Source organism: Camelus bactrianus, chromosome 3 (genome assembly GCF_048773025.1).
Source record: "Camelus bactrianus isolate YW-2024 breed Bactrian camel chromosome 3, ASM4877302v1, whole genome shotgun sequence".
In the NCBI taxonomy this organism is placed as follows: Eukaryota; Metazoa; Chordata; class Mammalia; order Artiodactyla; family Camelidae; genus Camelus; species Camelus bactrianus.
This window is the reverse complement of record NC_133541.1, coordinates 124856710-124878514: the sequence shown is the minus strand read 5'-3', so window position 1 is coordinate 124878514 and position 21805 is coordinate 124856710. Positions and strand designations below refer to the sequence as shown.

The window sequence follows — 21805 nt, the reverse complement described above, 5'->3', positions numbered from 1 at the left end:
GAGAATTGGGCAGGAGTTCTAGATAAAGGGCCCTGGGTGTGCAGAGACTTAAAGGCACAAAGCGTCATGCATTTTCAGAGGATGACGTGGGGGCGATAGCAGAAGATGAAGCTATAAATATGTCGGGGGGAGAAGTTAGAAGTATAGAGACTGGAAAATAGGGTTTAGGGGCTTACAGTGAACAGTTTAATATGTAAAGCTAAGAAATAATATACTGAATCTTCTGTGTGCTGGAGAATTACTAAGTGTTTTACGCAAGGGAACTATACCATTAGATTCAATTTATAGAAAGTTAACCCTGTAGTGTGAGTATGACTTAGAGGCACCACCGCTGAATATTGTTACTGAAGATTGTTTTTCCACTTAAATGAGAAATACCATGCTTTAGAAGGTCTCTGATGTAATTTGCAGTTTTACCTGGACAAAAAGCAGTCTTGGTAACGTACTTTTTAACTGTAGCTTTAATTATAGATGTGATTACATAATGCTTTTTGTTTTAGAGAAGATGTCGTTGTAAATCAAGAATTGCTGCAAACGTCTCCGTGTGTCGCAGAGCAGTTCACTGAGCTGTTGTGTCCGTTCAGCCCCAACCGGGTTATAGAGATGCTGCCAGGCCTGGAGTGCTGCCGCCTGGAAGAAAGCATTCAGGTGAGACCAATGGTGTAGAGGAGGCAAGAGTCAACTTCCCTTAATCATTCACCATTGTATAAATGAGCAAAGGGAGACTCATATTAAATTATCTGCTTAAATTTATACCTCGTAAGTGCTAGCACCTGAGATTAAACCCAGACAGTCTGACTCCATGGTGCATGGGCTCCATTGCTGTGATAAAGTTCTTCTTTGTTTATTCCAGTAAAATCAGAAACAGCACGTGTCCATCATTGTTATTAGTCAAGGTTCACAGCCATTATAGCCAACTTGATAAATGTAGAAAAAGGAATACCATAAAAATAATAAGAACAAAACACACTCTAACTTGCAGGCACTGATGTCACATGGTCCTGCTGTGCCAGGACCTACAGGCTGAATGGCAGCCAGGAGCCTTAGCGCAGGTGTTGCCTGGATCCTCTTTTCCTCGTATTCTCCTGTTTCCAAATGAAAATGAATGTGTGCACACACGCACGCGTACCTGTGTGTATACGCATATACACATGAACTCTAGTCTAGGAGAAGAGGTAGCACATTCCCTGTTTAAAATTTGTTTTTAAGCCTCCATCAGGTCTCCTTTCTTCTGCTGTTAGTACTCCTGAAACGGTAACCTGCGTTTTCCACATCCACCTCCTGAACTGCCGACACACTTAAAAAATTTTAATTATGAAATATTTCAAATGTATAGAAATGTACAGAACATCAGGTACATGTATACCCACCAACCCAATTTTATAAATGTGAACACTCTGCTGTACTGGCTTCTATCTTTGTTGTTTTGTTGTTTGTTTTAGAAATAAAGCACCCATTACCTGTTATGTCCCCCTGAGCTTATCACCCACGTGAAGTTGGGCAGTTTCTCCTTCCCATCCATGTTTTTAATTTTCCCTATATATGCATTTACCTAAGGAACACAAGATACAGTTTTATATATTTTAAAAATTTGTATAATGATATACTGTATGTATCCAAATGCAAATTGTTTTTTATTAATTTTTATCTATCTTTATATGTATAGATCTAGTTCATTCATTTTAACCTTTATACAGTAGTCTATTAACTGACCACAACATTGTACACTGACTATACTTCAATAAAAAAAGTAAATAAATAAAAGCAGTCTACTGACTGACCCGCCACAGTTCATGTATTTCCCTATTCGTGGACGTTCCGATTGTCTGCAGTCCTTGGCCGTTACAAACTGCTCCATGGGACATCTTTGTGCATATCTCCTAGGTACTCAGGTGAGGTTTCTCTAAGTAATGTGCCTTAATATCCCCGGAAGTGGGATTCTTCAGACAGTAGAGTAGCTTAATTCCACTGGTTTTTGCCAAGTTGATTTCTTAGTTGTTTCCATCCTCCTCATCCGTGTTTTTAGTTTGCTGTTTTTTCACATCCTTGCATGTTCCTAATATTTAGACGTCTTATGTCTTTTTTTATTTGATGGAGCATGACACGTAGCCTTGTTGTTTTAGACTTTAATTTCTGCCAGTTCTGATGGTTCTCATTGATCACTCATGACACTTCATCGCTTTCCATGTGTTCAATGACACTGGGTTTTCTTGTCCCTGAACTATCTGTTCACATCACTGGCCCATTTTCCTAGTAAGGATTTGCCCTTTGCACTGATTTCTCAAAGTTCTTGTTATTTCTGGGTTTCTGATGCTAAGCGCTCTTTTATGTTGGAGGTGCCTCCTTCCATGCTGTTATGGCATATTTTTTAAATTCGTTTTCAGTGATTTCCATTTTAATTATCAGTATTTTCCTTTAAAGTTAAGTTTTTGTGTGTGTGACTTTTATTTCCATTCCTACTTTAATGGCATAAAGGATATCCTCTTATATGAGTTTTATAGTTTGGTTTTTTACATTTTATCTGGAATTTATTTTTGTAAACAGACCAAGAGAGGGATTTATATATTTTTTCCATGTGGATGACTGATGATCCACTTGTCATTTTGTCCTTTCTTCCCTTATTTTTAATGCCATACACCAAACTCCCAAATACACGTAGATGTTTCTGCGGATTCTGTTCTTTTTTGGTCATTTTTCTTTCCTTATACTAATACCACAGATTTTAATGAAAACAGCTTTAGAATAAGATTTACTAGTTGAAAGAAAATTCTTCCCTTGTCATTCTTTTTCTTTGAAACCCTTTGGCTGTTCTTGGCCTCTTACTATTTCATATCAGTTTAGGAATCACATTGTCACATACCTTTATAAATAATACATTTTCTAGGATTTTGATGAAGAAATGCATTGAATTTATAGATTCATTCCAGGAGAATTGACATTTTATGGTATTGTTTTCACATCCAGCACCATGGTTGCCTTTTAAAAATGCCCTTTGTGCTCTTTGGTGAGGCTTTGTCACTTTATATAACATCTTGTCTCTTGTGTATTTTCTTAAATTTGTTCCCAGATACTTAAACTTCTTGTTAACATTCTAAAGAAAATTTTTTGAAATGACATTTTTTACTGATTACTTTTGGTGCATGTTACTAAGTTTAGCATGTTTTATATCTAGCAACGAGGCTGAAGTATTTTTTCATTCAAATAGTGTAGATTTTTATTATGACCATAATATTTTGTGAGGACCATGGTAGTTTTTTTCCTTTCCAATCTTATGCTTTTTTCAGTCTCCTGTCAGAAGTCTAGGAGCTCTGGGGTTTTACTGAAAAGAGGCAATGACAGTATGCACTGTCGTTCCTGATTTAAAAGTGAATGTGTCTACCATTTTATATTAAATACGGCTTTTATTGTAGGATTTTAACAGCTTTTTTTTTTTTTTTATTAAATTACAAAAGTTCCATTCCCAGTTTGGATTAGAGTGTTTTATATTGTTTTTATTTTTGTCAGGAACGGGTGCTGTGCTGCATTTTATCAAATGATTTTTTTCTCTATTTATTGAGATGATCAGATATTTTCCTTCTTTGACCTGTTAACCTCTTAATGTGTTATTTGTGCTTCTCTTTTTCCTTAGTAAGAAAGTATTATTCTACTATATTAGTCTTTCCAAAGACTAACTGGGGATTTTTAAAAACCTCTGTTGTTTCTCTGTTGATTCTGTGACATTCTCTTCTGTACTTATTTTCTTTGTTTTATCGTAGCTTAATTGCTATTTCTCATTTACTCCCTAGAAACTTTATGAATTTTTATTGAGATCCCACAAGCAAATGTGTAGTGGTTTCATTGTCATTTTGTTCTAAGTATTTTGTGTGTAGTTACACTTGTCAGTTTCTGGTGTATATTATTATTGTTTATATATTCATGTTACCTTTTGTGTCATGGATACGCATAATTCAGGTTCACAAACAACTTTTAAAATAAAAAGTAGAAAAAAATGAATGACCTTTGTTCAGTTAGAGGCCCAAATGGGCCACTCGAAGACAAGAAAGTCAAATATTTGCATGTTATACTGTAAAGTAACATACTTCTATGGTTTGAATTCATTTTTTATTATCCAGAGTTTTTTTTTCATTCTTAATAGAATCTTCTGACTCCATGAAAAAGATCTGTGAAGGTTTGTCATTTCCTTTTTCCTAGATTACTCAGAAGTATCAGCTTCAAGAAGTCACTGCCTAACTATTTGAAAAGAAAGGAGATATTCATGGTGCCTTTTTCAATGCTAGAGGTAAGATTTTACTCTGTGTGCTTTGTCATGTTTCTGTCTAGCCCCCTATCCATTTTATCAGTCCCATCTTTTTTTATTTGATGTATAAAACTGTAAGTTTTCATCATTCCATCTTAATTTCTTATGTCTCAAAGTAAGTTGCAGACAGGGTACGTTTTATCTGTAAGTATTTCTATCACGTGTCATTAACTAGAGTTGCTTTCTTTGTGGCATTTTTTGGAGGTAAAATAACCATATGCAATGCACAAGTTTTAATTGTGGCATTTATTGAGTTTTAACAAATGCATACATCTGTGTAACCCTAGTCCCCAACAAAATAGAGAACATCACCTTCAACCCAGGAAGTCCCTTCACAGTCAGTCCCCACTTCCATCCCCCAGAGATAAACACACTTCCGATTTTTTTTCCATTGTGGATGAGTTTTGCCTGTTTTATTCATTCATATTAGTGGAATCATTCAGTAGCTACTCTAGTAGAATTCTCCTTTCACTCAGCGTAATGGTTTTGAGGCTTATCTCTGTCACTGCACGTGTCACTCCTTGTGCCTGTTACTGCTGCGCACTGTTTAACTGTAGGAAGACACCACCGCTTCGCCGTTCTCCTGGTGACTGACACCCGGGTTAGTTCCAGCTTCTGATTATTCCGAGCACAGTTGCTGTGACCACGCTTGTACGGAAATGCTCTCCTTCCCCTGCAGTTACTGCCAAGGAGTGAGGCTGGGATATCGCAGGGTAGGCATCGGTTCAGTTTTATAAGCAATTAGCAGGCATTTTCCCAAAGTGATTGTGGCATTTCACGTTCCACCAGTGATGTATGAGAGTTGTGGTTGCTCTGCATTCTCGCCAACAATTTGTCCTATCAGTTCTTCAAAAATTTTTTTCTATTCAATTGTAAAATAACAAAATTTATTACCATTTCAGTGGCATTAAGTACATTCACATTGTTCTGCAGCCATCACCACCTTTTATCTCCAGATCTTTTTGAACTTCCCAAACTCATTAGGTAATTACTCCCATTCTTCCCTGCCCCTGGCAACCACCGTTCTACTTTAGACTCTATGCATTTGATTACTCTAGATACTTTGTGTAAGAGGAATCAAACAGTATTTGTATTTGTCTTTTTTTTTTTTTTTTTTTTGGTGGTGATAGGTAATTAGGTTTGTTTATTTATTTATTTTTAGAGAAGGTCCTGGAGATTGAACCCAGGGCATTGTGTACGCTAGGCGTGTGCTCTACCACTGGGCTATACCCTCCCCAGTATTTATCCTCTTTGTTTCTTGCTTATTGCACTTAAACCATAAGATCTTCAAGATTTATCCACTTTGTGGCACATAACAGAATTTCATTCATTTTTTAAAGCTAAGTAACACTCCATTTTATGTATACACCACATTTAGTTTTTACGTTCATCCATCCATGGACACTTGGGTTGCTCCCACCTTTTGACTCGTGTGAATAACGCTGTTACAAACATGAGTGTGCAAATACTTTTTGAGTCCTTACTTTCAAGTTTTCGGGATATATACTGAGAAATGATACTGCTGGATTAAATGGTAATTGTATTTTTCATTGTCTCAGGGACCACCGTACCATTTTGCATAATGGCTGCATCACTTTACATTCTCACTGGCAGTGCACCAGGGTTTCAGCTTCTCCACATCCTCACCAACACATGTTGTTTCCTGTTTTCTTGACGGTAGCCATCGTCGTGGGTGTGAAGTGTTACGTATCAGTTTTTAAACACTGTCACCTAGCTGGGAACAGATTAGGGGTGTCCTATTTTTAATTAAAAAAAATGGTTCCTATTGGCTTCTTGTTTTTTTCTAGCCGTATGATTGTGAAACAGGCCAGGAACACTATTCCACAGAGCATTTGTGTAGGCTCTTACCCTCTTTTAGTCTCTGCATTACCCCGACATCTCTTTTTTCCCTTGTAATTTATGTGTAGATGACACCATGAACCTAATTTTGAAGTGTAAGTAAAAGTACCTATGGCATGGATAGGGAGTGGAGAAGCAGGAGGTCCTCCCAGGGAATGAGATGGCCATTTGCAAAGGCACATGGATGTGAAGAAATGCGAGCTTGTAGGAGAGGAACCGGCAGCCCTTCGGGGGCACAACTGTCCATGTATAGGCAGGTGAGGCTAGAGACAGAAGTTAGATCCAGATTTGGAAAGATTTTGTAAGACATGCTATAAAGAATTAGGACTGGTAATGATTTCACACAGAATCAACTGAAGGTTTTTAAACAAGGAGCTGATGTGATACTATGTTTCATAAAGACTGCTCTGTGGACCCAAGGAGGATCTATGAGAGGAGGGTGGAGAAGGAGGAGGGAACACCGGAAGCAGAGAGCACTTGGGGGGTACTGCAGTAGTACAGGTGTGACTCAGTGAGGACGTGAGCTGGGCGTGGCAGTGGTCATGGAGTGAGAGGAGGTGGATTTGAGAACTTACTGATCATTTGAATGTGGTATGGGTTGAAGGAGAGGGGATTAATGATGACTCTGAACTTCAGGTTGACATGAGCCTGTGAGGAACCTCAGGGAAAGGAGCAGATTTGGGTAGAAGGGGTAGATGAAGATCAGCTTCAGCTTGTATTAAGCCTTTGGAACATCAGTTATGGGGGTGTAAGAATCCAGAATTCAGCAGAGTAGGGGATCCTGCAGCTGCGTGTTGAGGAGAGGCCACACCCGAGGCTGTGAACTATGCTGTCGCGATAGACCTGTCATGTCCTTTTTATTCCCACCCATCCCTCTTTCTCATAACCCAGTATGAATTTTATTCCCTTACTGCAAGTTTGGATTAATCCTAATCTTCATTTCTTTGCCTAAAGAATGTCATGATTGACTGTGGTGGCACAACGGAAGTGAAAGTGGGGCACAATTTGGTATTTTGAATCTGTTCAAGTGCAACTAGTGATGCTTTCTGTATACAGAGCAAGTCTCATCTAAATGACAGAGATCACTCTTAATAACTTTGTTGTTTCTTGGGTTTTATCTTTAAAATATGTTAATTCAGATATTGGTGGATGAGAGAGATGAAGTGTTCCTTTCACCTCCTAGAGACTGCAAAGCAAGCTTCCAGAGAGAACACATCAAGATGAACGTAAGTTCTTGAGTATAATTGACAATTTGTTTTTCCGTGGACCCCATGTTTTAAAAAATGTTGAATGATAACTGTATCTGTTAAATAGTAATTACATTGACCTGCATAATTACTGTTTATCCACTTTAATAGTGATCCCAATTTTGTCTTTATTTTCAAGGGCTTCTAGTAGGAAGTGAAAGAAACCGTTGTGATTTTGTGCTGCTAATTGTCAGGAGAGGTCATTGTACAGGAACTTAGGTGCTTTTCACTGATCCTGATGAAATTTTTGGCTATGTTTTTGTACTTGTGTTTTGGTTATTATAAATGAGGTACCTACTAACACCCTAAAAATTATTATAATGTGCTGAACACAACAGCAAAGTGGGCTTCTAGTCAGTAAGTAGTAGCCAGTTTTTCTGTGTTGAATTTATATAATTTTAGCACAATGCAGCAAAGTTTGACAGTTTAGAATTTTAAGTCTTTGTCACAGATATATAATTTCCATGACATTACTTGATAGTAAAAAATTACTGATTTTATAAAATTGTGGTACAATATACATAACATAAAATTCACTATTGTAGCCATTTTTAAATATTCAGTTCAGTGGCAATAAGTACATTCACATTGTTGTGCGATCCACCACCATCTCCAGTACCATGTCAGCTTCCCAAGCTGAAACTCTGTACCCGTTAGACGGTTACTCCCCATCCCTCCTCCTGACTCAGCCCCATTAAGCATTCTCCTTTCTAGATTTGATTATTCTATGTATCTTGTATAAGTGGAGTCAAGCCACATTTGTCCCTTTTTGTCTAGCTTACTACATTTAGTATTACGTCTTCAACATTGGTCCATGTTGTGGCACATGTCAGAATTTCATCCTTTTTGTTTTTTTAAATGGAATGATAGCCAGTTTACAATATTGTGTCAGTTTCTGGCATATAGCGTAATGTTTCAGTCATACATATACATAGATTATTTTTCATATTCTTTTTCATTATAGATTACTACAAGATACTGAATATAGCTCCCTGTGCTCTACAGAAGAATCTTGGTATTTACTCTATTTATCAAGTAGTTAGTATCTGCAAGTCTCAGACTCCCAGTTTATCCCTTCCCACCCCTTTTCCCCCTTGGCAACCATAAATGTGTTTTCTGTCTGTGTGTCTTTTTCTGTTTCATAAATAAGTTCATTTTTGTAAATGAATTTCATTTTTAAGGTTAAATAATAATCAATTTTATGTATATACCACATTTTGTTTATCCATTCATTCATCCATCCGTGGGTTGCTTCCACCTTTTGACTATTGTGAATAATACTGTTAGGAACATGAGTGTGCAAATATCTTTTTGAGTCCCTGCTTTCAATTCTTCTGGGTATACACTGAGAAGTGGGATTGCTGGATTAAGTGGTAATTCTATTTTTAAATTTTTAAGGAACACCATATCGTTTTCCATAGTGGTGTATCATTTTACATTCTTGCCAGCGGTGCACAAAGGGTTGCAAGGCTCTACGTCTTCACTGACCCTTGTCGTAGTCTGTTTTCTTGATTGTGCCCAGCCTAGTGGGCGTGCGGTAGCATCTCAGTGTAGTTTTGATAGGCATTTCCCTAATGATTAGTGATGCTGAGCATCTTTTCTTGGCCTTACTGGCCATTTGTATGTCGTCTTTGGAGAAATGTCCATTAAAATCGTTTGCCCGCTTTTGAATTGGATTGTTTTCCTATGACTTGATGTTTTCAAATAGCCCTCCTGAGGTTCAGAGAATCACTTGGTAGGTGATTTTTGGATTGTTTTACCCTTTTAACACACTGACTCATTTCTTGGACTCCTTGGCCAACACATTCCTTTAAATACCTTTACCCTAATTCTGTGTAGATTATTTGTTTCTGGAACTTCCATAAACGCTTGCTTGGCTTTTTCATATTTAATTCAGCTAAACCTTAATTACTATTTTTGTAGTGTCAGTATGTGTTCAGCCAATTTGGCTGTTAGGTTTGTTGCATTTATTGCATTTTTATTTTTCAGTTTATTGTTATGAAAGTAATTTCTGCAGACATTACATGAAAGATTGAGGAAAATGTAGGAAGAATGCTTCCCCAAGATCACTATAGTGATTTGTGGGTAATATGTCTGGAGAAGTCAGTTCGTTGAATTCCAGTGAAGATAAATTTCTCAGTAATAGTCTCGTTATTACCATTTACTGCCAGATCCAATTCTGACTGTACACTTTAGAGTTCTGGAGTATTTGCTTATTACAGGACACTGTCCTAGTTCCTAAAGGTTACACACAGATGGCTAAAACACAGTCATCACCCAAAGAACTGCAGTCTCTTGAAGGAGACAGATAATGTAAATTAAAACTTCTAATGCAGGTAGAATTGTGTTTTACAAAAGAGGTACAGTAAGAGTGGCAAAGGATTGTGGGAAATTAGGGAATTTGTAACTGATGGATCAGAGGTACTTTCATGGAAGATGTGACTAAGACTGGAATGATGAATAGGAATTTGAGAGGCAGAAGCAAGGGAAGTGTCCTGTAGGCTGAGGGGAATATGATTGTGAAAGCGCCTGGCTGGTCCCCTCGGAGCAGGAGATGACCCAGTGATACAGAAGTGGGAGGTGAGAAGGTGTAGCGGACTGTTTCCTGTGTTTACTTAGGGTCAGAGGTTGGCTGACATTCTGCTTTTAAAAAAATAGGCGTCTTTGATGGCTTTTGTGAGTGAGACTGATGTGTTTGGCTTTGTGTTGAAGAGAGCTCTAGTATTGGTATAAAAGGGAATGAGGAAGGCAAGATTTGGACAGTGTAACGAAGGGGCGGCTGCTGGAGTGCAGTCGAGGTGTGGAAGGGCCCCCGGGGTGAAAGGAGTGGGCGTATGAGAACACGGTGGTAGAAGTAACAGCATGAACAGTTTGTCTGAACATGCGGGTGAGGGGCAGACAGGAAGGCGACAAAGATGGCGGAGATTTATAAACTGGCTGACTTAAAGTGTTAACCTGTTAATATGTTATGTGTGCTTCTGTTTTTTCTTAGTAGGAAAGTATTATTCTACTTTATTAATCTTTTCAGAGACGAATTGAGGATTTTTTAAAACTTCTGTCTCTCATTTCTTTCTATGACATTCTTTTCTGTACTACTTTTCTTAGTTTTATCGTAGCTTAGTTGGTATTTCTTGTTTACTCACTAGATACTCTCAGCTTATGAATTTTTATTGAGGTTCCACAAGCTAATGTGTAGTGGTGTCATTGTCATTTTGTTCTAAATATTTTGTGTATAGTAATGCTTGTCAGTTTCTGGTGTATACTATTATTGTTTACATGTTCATGTTACCTTCTGTGTCATGGATACACATAATTCAGGTGCATAACAACCTATAAAAAAGTGGAAAAAAATGGTGACCTTGGTTCATTTAGTGTCCCAAATGGGCCACTCCAAGACTGGAAAGTCAGATGTTTGCACATGATACTGTAAAGTAGCGTACTACTAGGGTTTGAATTCATTGTTTATTATCAAGCTTTTTTTTCCCATCTTACCAGGATCTTGAGACTCCAGGAACAGGATTTGTGAAGGTTTATCTTTTATTTCCTAGATTACCCGGAAGTATCATTTTCTTGAAGTCACTGCCTTTCTATTAGAAAAGAAAGGAGATGTTCATGGTGCCTTCTTAACCAGGAAGCCACCCATGCCCAGCTCCTGCTGTGCCTAGAAGACCTGTCAGGAAGGACGCCAGGAGGGGACTGCAGAACAGTGACTGACCTTGGGTCACTGCTGGGCCCAGGCAACAAGAAGCAACGAGTCCCTGTGGGCAGGAGGCCAGCATGTGCACAGACAGCAGAGCAGAGGTGCTGGCACCAGGAGGCCGGGTGGACACTGGGGTGCAGACTTCAGTCTCCCTTCTCCACCTGCTGGCCTAGCTCTGTGTGGGGCGATGGCCAGCCAGGGGCTTTAGGAAGGATGGGGAAACTGAAATTAGAGGCAGAAGGAACTTCCCAGGGTTCACATGGGGGCGAGTCCAGGGTGGGCGGTGCTGGCTTCCTGAGGCCAGGACAGCTCTGCTGCATCCCCGCTCACCCGGGCCAGGAGCGCCCCCCCTCCTGGTGTGAGCGGTTGGCACACGGCCAGCACCCTCTCCTTGAGCAGGGCAGGTCACCCCAGGGTCACGAGATTGGGGTCAGTCTGTGAGTTCAGGGGTGGGTACTCCCACCTCCTCACTGTGACCCTGTCTGAGCCTCAGTTTCTTCACCTTGAAATGGAGGGAGGGTAACAGTGCCGGCCTGGCCAAGGCAGGAGGCAGAGGTGGGTCCAGGCTTTAGCTCCAGGAGAGTCTGGAGGGGTTAAGGGAGGAAGGGAGCTTCCTGGCAGGAGTGCAGGTGGGAGACTGAAGGGGCACCTGAGGGGCCATGTGACAGGCAGCAGGGTGGGTGGGGCAGAGAGGAGGCAGTTGGATGTCAAAGTCACAGCCAGAGACTGAGGTCTGACCCCACCCTCATTCTCCAAAGAATAGGTCACTCTTGATGTGAGGAGGCAGAGGTGGGAGGGGTCTCTGCACTGACATGGGCTCAGGTTCAGAGAGTGGGGCTGCAGGGAGGCTGGGAGATGCCTGGAATGAACTTTGTTCTCTGCCCCACTGTCCTGCATCCCCTCTGGCTGGGTTTGTAGATCCTTCCCTGAAAGATGGGATTGGGGAGGGGTGAGTTCAGAGAGGCCACAGAGGCCCAGAATGGTAATGACCCCCATGGCCACCATGGGGCTTGCAGTCCCAGAGCCCGTGGGGCCATGCCAGTCTGTCCAGATGGGCACAGCTGAGGCTACTGTTGCCTGTGGCCCTGGCTGGGGCTGCCCACTGTTCCCACCCAGGCCTAGGTGGGAGAGGGCGTACCGGGCCCCTGACTTCCTGTCACCCTTTGAAATGTGAGGGCTTGGCTTCTCTGTTTCATTCAACAGGAAGTGGTCAGAGTAGTTGAAATCCCTTTTCTCTCCCAGTCTGCACATTTAGGTTCCAACCTAGTCTTTGTCCCTGAAAGATCAGCATGTAACCGTAGGTCTGAGTGGAGCACTGTTTTTTTTTTAACATTTTTTTATTGAGTTATAGTCAGTTTACAATGTGTCAATTTCCAGTGTAGAGCACAATTTTTCACTACACATGAACATACATATTCATTGTCACATTCTTTTTTGTTCTGAGCTACCATAAGATCTTGTATATATTTCCCTGTGCTATATAGTATATTCTTGTTTATCTATTCTGCATATGCCTGTCAGTATCTGCAAATTTTGAACTACTAGTCTGTCCCTTCCCACACCCCACCCCTTGGCAACCACAAGTTTGTATTCTATGTCTATGAGTCTGTTACTGTTTTGTATTTATATGTGTATATATATATATATATTTTTTAAGACTCCACATATGAGTGATTTTATATGGTATTTTTCTTTCTCTTTCTGGCTTACTTCCCCAGGAGAGAGAGGGCTAGACGAGGAGAGGCAGGCCCAGGAGAGGGCAGGCCCAGGAGAGAGGGCAGGCCATGTGAGGGGAGGCCAGGGAGATAGTGGGCAGGACCAGGAGAGGGAAGGACCAGAAGAGGGCAGGCCCAGGGGTGGGCAAACCCGAGGGCAGGCCCAGGTGAGGGCAGGCCCAGGTGAGGGCAGGTACAGGAGAGGGCAGGACAGGTGAGGGCCGGCCCAGGAGAAGTCCTATTAGACTTCCAAGAGATGACGTTGACAGGCAATGGGTATTTGAGTCTGGAATACAGGAGGGAGGTCTAGATTGGAAATAGCAGTTTGGAAGTTGTCAACTTCTAGAGAATACATAAAGCCCTAAGGCCGATGGGGGCAGCAGCAGAAAGTAGTAGAGGCCAGAAGACAGCCTCAGGGGTGCTGTGTGCCAGCATCCAGGGGCTGGGACTGAGAAGACCGGCCAGGGCTGTGGGAGGAAACCAGAGCAGCCTGAGGCCTGGGAAGCCCCGTGAGGAAAGGGCTTGAGGAAGTCGGGGAGAGCAGCGGTGGGAAGTGTGGCTGCCGGGCCGTGCAAGGAGAGGACAGAGTTCCCCGTGGAGTCAGCACCTGGTGGGTGCTGGGTGACCCTGTCATGAGCAGTTGCAGTCAGTGGACATGCTTGCTTGGATGGAAAATGAGAGGAATCAGAGGAAGCGAATGGGAACAGCTCCTTTGCAGGGGCAGGAGGCGTGTGTGCCGGAGAGCAGAGAGATGGGGCCACAGCTGGAGGGTGAACGCATCTTTTTTTTTTAAGATGAGGGAAATAACAGTGTATGCTAATAGAAAAGATAGGTTAAAAGGGTAAATTAGTAACACCACATTCACTTAGGTCAGGGGAGTTGCAGGTGAGGGCAGGTATGGGCACAGAAATGCCCCTGAGAGAGTCAGCTTCAAAACACTTGCCAGGTCCAGTCCACTCAAGACCAGCTCCCAGGAGGGTCAGCCACTTAGGAACTCTACCGCCCCCTGCAGTTTTGATCCTGGCAGGGCCAGAAACCATAATTAGCCAGCTGAGGGAGGAAGGATGGAGTTAGGCAGGAAGAAGAGGCCTGCCCTGCCTTCCACTCCTCCTGCCAGTGGTCAGCCAGCAGCATGGCCTTGCTGAGTAACTGATGTGGTGTTTTCATAGTTATGTGGTTAAAAAGTTCTCAAATGTTATACCAAGCTCCCAAATAAGCCTTGGATTGATTCAAGATTTAATTGGTGGAAATAAAAGCAAAAAATAAAATAAAGAGAAGAAAGCGTGTAAACATAAGGCTGAGCCACAGAGCAGGGTCAGCAGGCGTGCGGAAACATGTTTTCATTTCATCGAGAGCGTGTGTTGGTTTCTCAAGTTTGTACTTAATGATACATATTGCCACAATCTCTGAAACCATGAAAACAGCTTTCTGCTGTTTGCATCTGCTAAGTTCCCTGGGGACTGGCTGGGGCCCAGAGGGATGGGGAAAGGAATAAACTGAGGGATAAGGAGATAGAGATTTTTGGTGGGGAGCTCTCTGGGGGACTAGGCCTTCAGCATCCTTTGGTTCCACCCCACTCTAACCACAGTTGCATACAAACATGACTTTCTCAGGGGCAAGCCTCACTTTTGGAAATGTCCCAAAACACTCAGCCACCTAGCACCAACATTTGAAAGGAATCCAAAATGGCCCACAAGCAATTGGAGAGATTTGAAATGCATTAGGCTCCCACGTGCGCACCGGGCCTCTGGGCCTCTGTGCGCACTCACAGGGACACTGGCTCTGGAGGGACAGTTGAGGGACAGTTGAGGGTCAGTGCTGTTGCTAGGCTACGACTGTTCCGGATGAAACATTCCGAGCCGCTGAGCTTCGCAGCCAAGGTGTGGAAGTGAGACCTCTGTGGCTCTTCTGTAGCGCCAGCGCTGAGATCGGGAGGCGGCAAGAGGCCAGGAGGGAAGTGAGCGGTGTCGGAAGGCGATAAGCCAAATGAGGAAGAGACTCGCTAAGTTTGTGAGCTGGGTGGGCTTCAGCGCCCGTCAGAGAGAGCACAGGGATCATGAGCACCCCGTGCCTAGGTATCCCATCCGTAAGCACGAACTAAAGAAGTTCCACAAAGCCGCATATCTTGGCGATCTGGACACAGTGGAGGTGTTGCTGTTACATAAGAAGAATTTCGTACACAGCAGAGACAGGAACAACAGGTAACAGCGGCGGGGCAGGGCGGGGTGGGCCTGGGAGGAGCTGCCAAATAAGGTTGTAAGACATGAATTTTAAATTGCCTTCCCATGTCAGAGGTGTTGAAGTGTGAGACAATGAGCATGTTAGAATCATTGAAGTACAGTGTTCTCTCGCATCCTTGCAGCAGCAAAGTAGATATACTGTCATTTTACTGAATTGAAATGTTGTCTTTGTAAAATAGTAATGGTAACAATTATAATATTACCTAACAATTATTGAGCTGTTATTTTGTGCAAGGAACTGCCAGACATTTTGCATAGCTTTTCATTTAAGCATCACAGTGGGGTCCTGTAAGATAACTACTACTTCATGCCCATTTTGTTGATGAGGAAATTGAGGCACAGACAGGCTAATTGAGAGCTAATAAGTGACAGTGTTAAAGTAGAAGTCAGACCCAAGCTGAGCTGAATCTCAACGGCATGCCCTTTCTATTCAAACAGGTAGTTCTTCCATTAATGTGGTGAGTAATAAGAGCTAATAAATACTGTTCTTTCCCCATAGAAAGAACTAAGATAAGAAGACTAAATGTTAGTTTTAAAGGGGTAGGAATAGCATGCTGTTGAATGTTTACAATTACATGAGTAACTGTATCTTTGAACTAGTATGCTCTAATTTCCTAAACAGTCCTCTTAAGTTCACAGGACTGCCCTACACTTAGCCTGCACCAGCGGCCAGTCACCAGTGGTGACTCTCCTTATAGGGTGGCGTTGTGATCTGAATGCTCGTGACAAGGAAGGCAAGACAGCTCTCATCAAGGTGTGTAGCAGCCAACCGTGTCCACGTGAGATGGATTTGATTTAATTACTTAGAATAAAAATGAATTTACCTGTTTTAAATATAATGAACTGCTGGGACTTGAGGAATGTTAACTTGGAATGCCTGGCACTTACAGTCTGTTTCTTGCTGCGATACCAACAGGCTGTACAATGCCGGAAAGAAGCGTGTGTCAGTATCCTGCTGGAACAGGGTGCTGACCCAAATCTTGCGGACGACTTTCAAAACACTGCTCTGCATTACGCCGTCTTGGCTGGAAATACATCAGTTGCAGCAGAGCTGCTCCGCTATGATGCAAATATCGAGGCGATAAACGAGGTATAGCTCAACTGACTTTATTTACAAGATATTTGCAATACAGGTTCTTTTCTAGCTATAGGTGTTTTATTTATAGTAATATGTTTACTGAATACAATACATCAGGCCCTGTTATCATGGAAACAACTCCAAAGCCAAGGCCAGAGGCTAGAGGTAGTGCCCACAGAAAGGGCAGAGCTCTGTCTCCCAGCCACACTTGTACCCCAGAAGGAACAACTTCCCATTAGGAAGTGCCTGGGAGTGGGTGGTAGGCTCAGAGCCTACAGAAGATGAAGGCTTGCGGGGAGTGAAGTGATGGCAGGGGCTGGGTGCCTGCCTGGGGATGGGTGGGAGGAGGAAGGAACCCAGTACCCAGCAGGGGGAGCTGGGTGACTGCACCTGGGCAGGGGAGGCAGCAAGCCACAGGCCCTGAGCACCCCAGGATCCCAGGTTCTTGAATCTGGGCAAGTGAGGTCAGGTCCTGTTTGACAGCCAAGGGGCATTCGCTTGTGCTGGTGGCCACGTGGCCCTCCACGTACACCTTCACCTTGGGGTCTTCCACGCTCAGCCTGGTGCAGCTCCCATGCGGGGCTGTGGCTGTAGGTGGGGAGCAAGTGATGGCGCAGCTGGTCCTCCTGCTTTTTCTCCTGACTCTCCCCTGAAGATTTTGATTGAATAAATGTACTCAGGTCTAGACGCAGGTATTTAGAAATACTTCCCTGAGATTCTGATACAAGCCTTGGTTAAGGACTATTGAATGGATTCGTGTAATGCATGTAAATTCACAGACCTCAAAAATAAGACATCTCTGGAAGAGCGGGGGTTTGATAGATGCTACTGCTTTCAGTGCTCTGCTTTCCAGCCATGTTAGCCTGACTTTTACCCGTCTCTTCCTCTGTGACTGAGGAGTTTATTGGCAATATTACTGGCAGTATCTATTGCCTGGAAGAATAGCTCCTTTTCCTTTCTAACCACTGATCATTCAGTGGCACTCAGTCTTAGAAACTTGCTTGTGGTGAGTGATTCAATAAGTAGAGTCGGACCCTTTAAAGATTTTGCACCTTTTGTTCCCATCCAGGTCATTAGGTCAACAGGGTTTTTCTGATCGCAATAATAGGAAATCATGAGCCTTCTTTTGGTTAAAGCTGTGTAACGGACTCTTGCAATATATCTGTTAGATTCACTGAGCTCTAGCGTAATCAAGATGACAGTTTTTTTTTTAAATTAAAGTCTAATTGATTTACAGTGTTGTGATAGTTTCTGGTGTACAGCAAAGTGATTCAGTTATATTTATATATTCTTATTCAGTTATATATATCCTTATTCAGTTATATATGCATTCTTAGTTATATATATATTGTTGTTCAGTTATATATATATTCTTACTCAGTTATGTATATTCTCATTCAGTTATATATATAGTTACTCAGTTATATGTATTATTCAGTTATATATACATTCTTAGTCAGATACACACACACACACACACACACACACACATATTCTTTTCCATTATGGTTTATTACAGGATATTGAGTATTGTTCCCTCTAGTATATACAGTAGGACTTTGTTGTTCATGTATTTTATATGTAGTAATTTGTATCTGCTAGTCCAAAACTGCTAATTTATTCCTCTTCCACCCCCTTTCCCCTTCGGTAACCATCAGTTTGTTTTCTATGTCTGTGAGTCTATTTCTGTTTTGTAAATAAGTTCATTTGTATCGCATTTTTAGAATCCACACGTTAAGTGATATCCTATGGGATTTCTCTTTCACTTTCTGACTTACCTCACTCAGTATGTTAATCTCTAGGTCCTTCCATGTTGCTGCAAATGGCATTATTTCATTCTTTTTTATGGCTGAGTTATATTGCATTATATATAAGTATACCATGCAAGATGGCAGTTTTAAACATCAAGACCCATGACATTAGTAACAAATTGGAATTGTTCTAATAATTTAGTTTCGGCCATCTCATGAACTAATTATCCATTTGATTAACAATTGGGGAGAATTAGATACAGGTAGATTGTAGTTTTAGTAGGCATTGGAAAAATTCTTGAAGCAGTTATTATGAGACTTTTTAAAGTGTATTTATCTTACAATATATTTTTTTTAATTGAGGTATAGTTGATGTACTATATTATATGTTACAGGTATACAGTTGAGTGTTTCACAAATTTTTAAGGGTTATGCTCCACTTACGGTTATTATAAACTATTGGCTCTATTCCCCATGTTGTGCAGTACATCCTTGTACCTTATTTTATGCCTGATTGTTTATACCTCTTAATCCTTAATCCTAATTATCCATTTGATTAACAATCAGGGAGAATTAGATACAGATAGATTGTAGTTTTAGTAGGCATTGGAAACATTTTTGAAGTGGGTATTATGAGTCTTAATCACAATTTTTATTACATGTTGGGGCCCAGTGTTTTTGTGTGTAAGACGTATGATTCTAAAGAAAGGCAAGGTTTTACATACAAATAGTTGATTTATACCCAACTGTTTGGGAAACACAGCAAACATAAAAACACAAGTGGGCTATAGACTAAACATGGCCCTGGATATGTTCAGTTTGTCTCCACACATTGAGTCAACATTTAAAATTTAGGAGACTTGTGCAGAAATCTACACTTCAGAACTTCTCCTAAAGAATCAAATCTGGTCCCCCTTGAGCCCAGGCCTGTGTGGTCTGCTCTGCAGAGGTGGCCCCTTCTCGGTGGGGCGTGTGTTCTCCAGTTTGCTGTCCTCACTTGTGACCTTCACTTACTCAGGCCACCTATGTTGCCTCTGTAAGCATTTGAATTTACAATTTCTGTTGTATATTTTGATAAATATTTCAAGATTTTAAAGATAGTCTATATTAATTTATAGTCTACTTCATATTTTATAATAATCCCTAAGAGTGGGATGGAATTTTTCAAATTAGAATTTATAAGTTGGTTTAAGAAAAACTTTTTCTTTACATGCAAGTAGTCATATTCCCATTGGAATGTCTGCAAGCTTTATGAGATCAGTCGTAGTTGTAATTGGATAGGTTATGCATGTTGCAGACAGTATGGTATCTTTCTCCTCAGCGTGGCTCCTTAGAAATGTAGTTGATTCGGCAGCTAAATGGTTCTCTCTCTGGAGCAGTGTTTAGAGTGTCGGGAGTAGTAGTTGAGCAGTAAGGTAACTAGAGAATGCCTGACACACGCTGCAATAGAAGCGAAGGTTCTTGGAACCAGCAAATGTCTGAAGTGGGTTTCAGAGAGTGACTTCACAGGGAAACTTTGGATGAGGTCAAGGAGGAACCTTTTAAAGAGAAGGAGCACAGAGCGGCGAGGAAGAAGGGGCTACTTTTTATTTACTTTATAGTGTATGTTTAAGTTCAAAGATTTAAGTTTTTAAGTTCAGTTTTGAAATTTATATGTAATTTTGTACATTGTCAACTGTTTTTACTGTTTTACAGTATAACATGACACCATTTTTACTCGCCGTCAGGAAGAACAAAGAAGAAATGGTCAAATTTTTGATGGAGAACGGGGCAAATGTACATGCAGTTGACAAGCTGCAAAGGTACAATAGTTTGTTCTCTCTCTCTCTCTCTTTTTGTTTAATGTTAATGTTGTTCTAGAATAGTAACAGCCAATCAGAAAGATTAACTTAATAAGAAGAGGATGAAGTTAGAATCAACACATCATCAGTTAGGTAGAAAACAATTATTCTGCCTGGTGTCACAAAGAAAAGTATGCAGCAGGATTCATCTTCCTTTATGATAGTGACTGATGTAATTTGCAACCTGATTTTTTTGGTCATACAGTCTTAAAATAGTTCAGGGGTTTCATTTTAGTTTTATTAGTATGGACTCTAGTTTTTATTTACCTTATGAGACTGTTGAATTTCTTCATTCTTTTATAATTTGTTTTAACCTCTTCTTGGTATATATTTTTTTCTTAAAAGATGCATACTAAACAAAGAGGAGTTTGTTTTGCTTTTTGGATGACTCTGCTTTAATTTACTTTCTTTGAAGGATACTGATGTTATTAGGTTATCACTGAGTGAGTATCACTAAGAGAGTAACTATGACCAGATACTGTGGGCTCGTCAGTTTTTATCCTTTTTCATTTCTAGTACAGTTTGGTGTTTTTATTTTTAATTGATAATGGTAGAAGGAAGAAAAATAGCTTTAATTATTGAATAAACATTCCCTTTAAAGAAGACAAGTCTTAGGTGGATGATAAAGAGGAAAGAGCTGGGCTTTAGAGTCAGACGAGGTTGAATTCCCAGCTCTCCGGCTGGCCAGGTGTGTTACCTGGGGGACATGACTTATCACCAACCAGTATGTTTCCTGTCACGTAAAGGAGGGTCGTAGTACATCCTTCAAGGGGGGTTGTGCCTAAGAAAGACCATGCGTAGACTGTTCAGGTTAGTGCCGGGCACATGCTTCTCAGCGTGATTAACTGCAGCCGTGACTATTTTTATTGCCTTTTTTATTCATATTACTGTTTTCAGCCTGCAAACAGCTTCTCCTTACCTGACCTCTAGCTGATTTTAAAGTATTGTATTTCAGACGAGGGAAGAAATGGGGAATCCTTTATTTAAATCTTTACCTACTTCAGATAAGTGACCTCAGCATCCTTCTCCATCAGAGAACTTTAAATTAGCAACTTCTACTATGTGCTACCCAAGTAGGACAGGAGGCTTCCTTTTTGTCCCTCTGTTTTGGCCTTCGAGGTAATTTGCAAAGATGAGCACTCAAGCATGTAAATGGTCAGTTCTCCAGGGGTGGGCAGGATATTAACTTGGTAAAATAGATCAAATTAACTGTTTAAGTTAAGCTAACTAAGTTCCTAAGGGTGAAGTTGTCTCTTTTATTTTAGATCAGCACTCATACTTGCTGTGTATCATGACTCACCGGACATAGTCAAGCTGCTTCTTGAGAAACGTGTTAATGCCGATTCGCTAGATTCACACGGACGGACTGCTGAAGAATATGCTTATTGTAATGGTTTTGAACAGTAAGTGTTTACATTAAAGTGCCAGTTCTCTCTAAACTGAGGTTGAAAATGACCTAACTGTTACTTGTTATGTGACAGGTGAGAGTTCCTAGTTGGGAGCAGGCACTTTGGGGATGGCAGTGAGACCCTCCACATCATCAGCTGGAAACCAGCAAAAGGCCAGACTAGTGAGATGGAGCAGTGGGCACAGGGTTCTTTATCTCAGGGTTTGTAAGGTGTTTATCCTTAGGGTCCTGCTGTTCTCCATTTCATTCCAGTGTAACCCCAATGCATGGGGTACAAATAATGTCACATATCTGATTTTTCTAACTAGTTGTTTGGGTCTTAAAATGTTTAGTAGAGCAGAAAATCCTGTATTTTCCTTTGGGGACTTTCTTCTGTAATCTTGCTGTTGAATTTTCCAAGAACCTAAGGGATTGCCTAAGATCACAGTGACAGTCCTCTCCCACAAGGCATTGGGGCAGGGCGAGGGCATTCTAATCGTTCTCTTGTTTCCCTTGATTCTGTTTCTGCAGCATTGGTACTAAAACTGGTTTTAACAGGATCTCTTCGGCAGCTGGGTCTGGGGTCTGGATGTTGCTCTCTAAAGACCTTTAATAAAATTTTTAAAAGAAGAAAAGGAAAAAGAAACTGGTCCTGCAGTCGGGTCATGATTGACCTCTTCTCCCGGGAT

General features: G+C 41.2%; 1 protein-coding gene across 4 annotated transcripts; it reads left to right on the top strand.

Moving 5' to 3' along the window:
* Positions 1 to 501: 501 nt before the first annotated feature.
* Positions 502 to 21762, top strand: LOC141577133 (uncharacterized). Of its 4 annotated transcripts, none has more exons than XM_074361186.1 (10): positions 502 to 648; positions 4192 to 4279; positions 7297 to 7383; positions 8369 to 8419; positions 14734 to 15020; positions 15699 to 15813; positions 15976 to 16149; positions 19584 to 19690; positions 20995 to 21132; positions 21648 to 21762. In XM_074361186.1, the coding sequence occupies exons 5-10, from the start codon at positions 14806 to 14808 to the stop codon at positions 21727 to 21729; spliced, it is 831 nt and encodes a 276-aa protein (XP_074217287.1). In that variant the 5' UTR covers positions 502 to 648; positions 4192 to 4279; positions 7297 to 7383; positions 8369 to 8419; positions 14734 to 14805; the 3' UTR covers positions 21730 to 21762. The 4 variants fall into 4 exon arrangements, with proteins under 4 accessions (XP_074217287.1, XP_074217285.1, XP_074217286.1 ...); XM_074361184.1 differs by having other exon boundaries at positions 12823 to 15020; XM_074361185.1 differs by having other exon boundaries at positions 10953 to 15020.
* Positions 21763 to 21805: the final 43 nt, after the last annotated feature.

Excerpts from the sequence above, each read along its gene's own strand:
- LOC141577133 (XM_074361187.1), top strand. The coding sequence starts at position 14,806 with ATGAGGAAGAGACTCGCTAAGTTTGTGAGCTGGGTGGGCTTCAGCGCC. Across the intron at positions 15,021-15,698 it reads AGCAGAGACAGGAACAACAG|GACTGCCCTACACTTAGCCT; the intron begins GTAACAGCGGCG and ends TTAAGTTCACAG. Across the intron at positions 16,150-19,583 it reads ATATCGAGGCGATAAACGAG|TATAACATGACACCATTTTT; the intron begins GTATAGCTCAAC and ends ACTGTTTTACAG.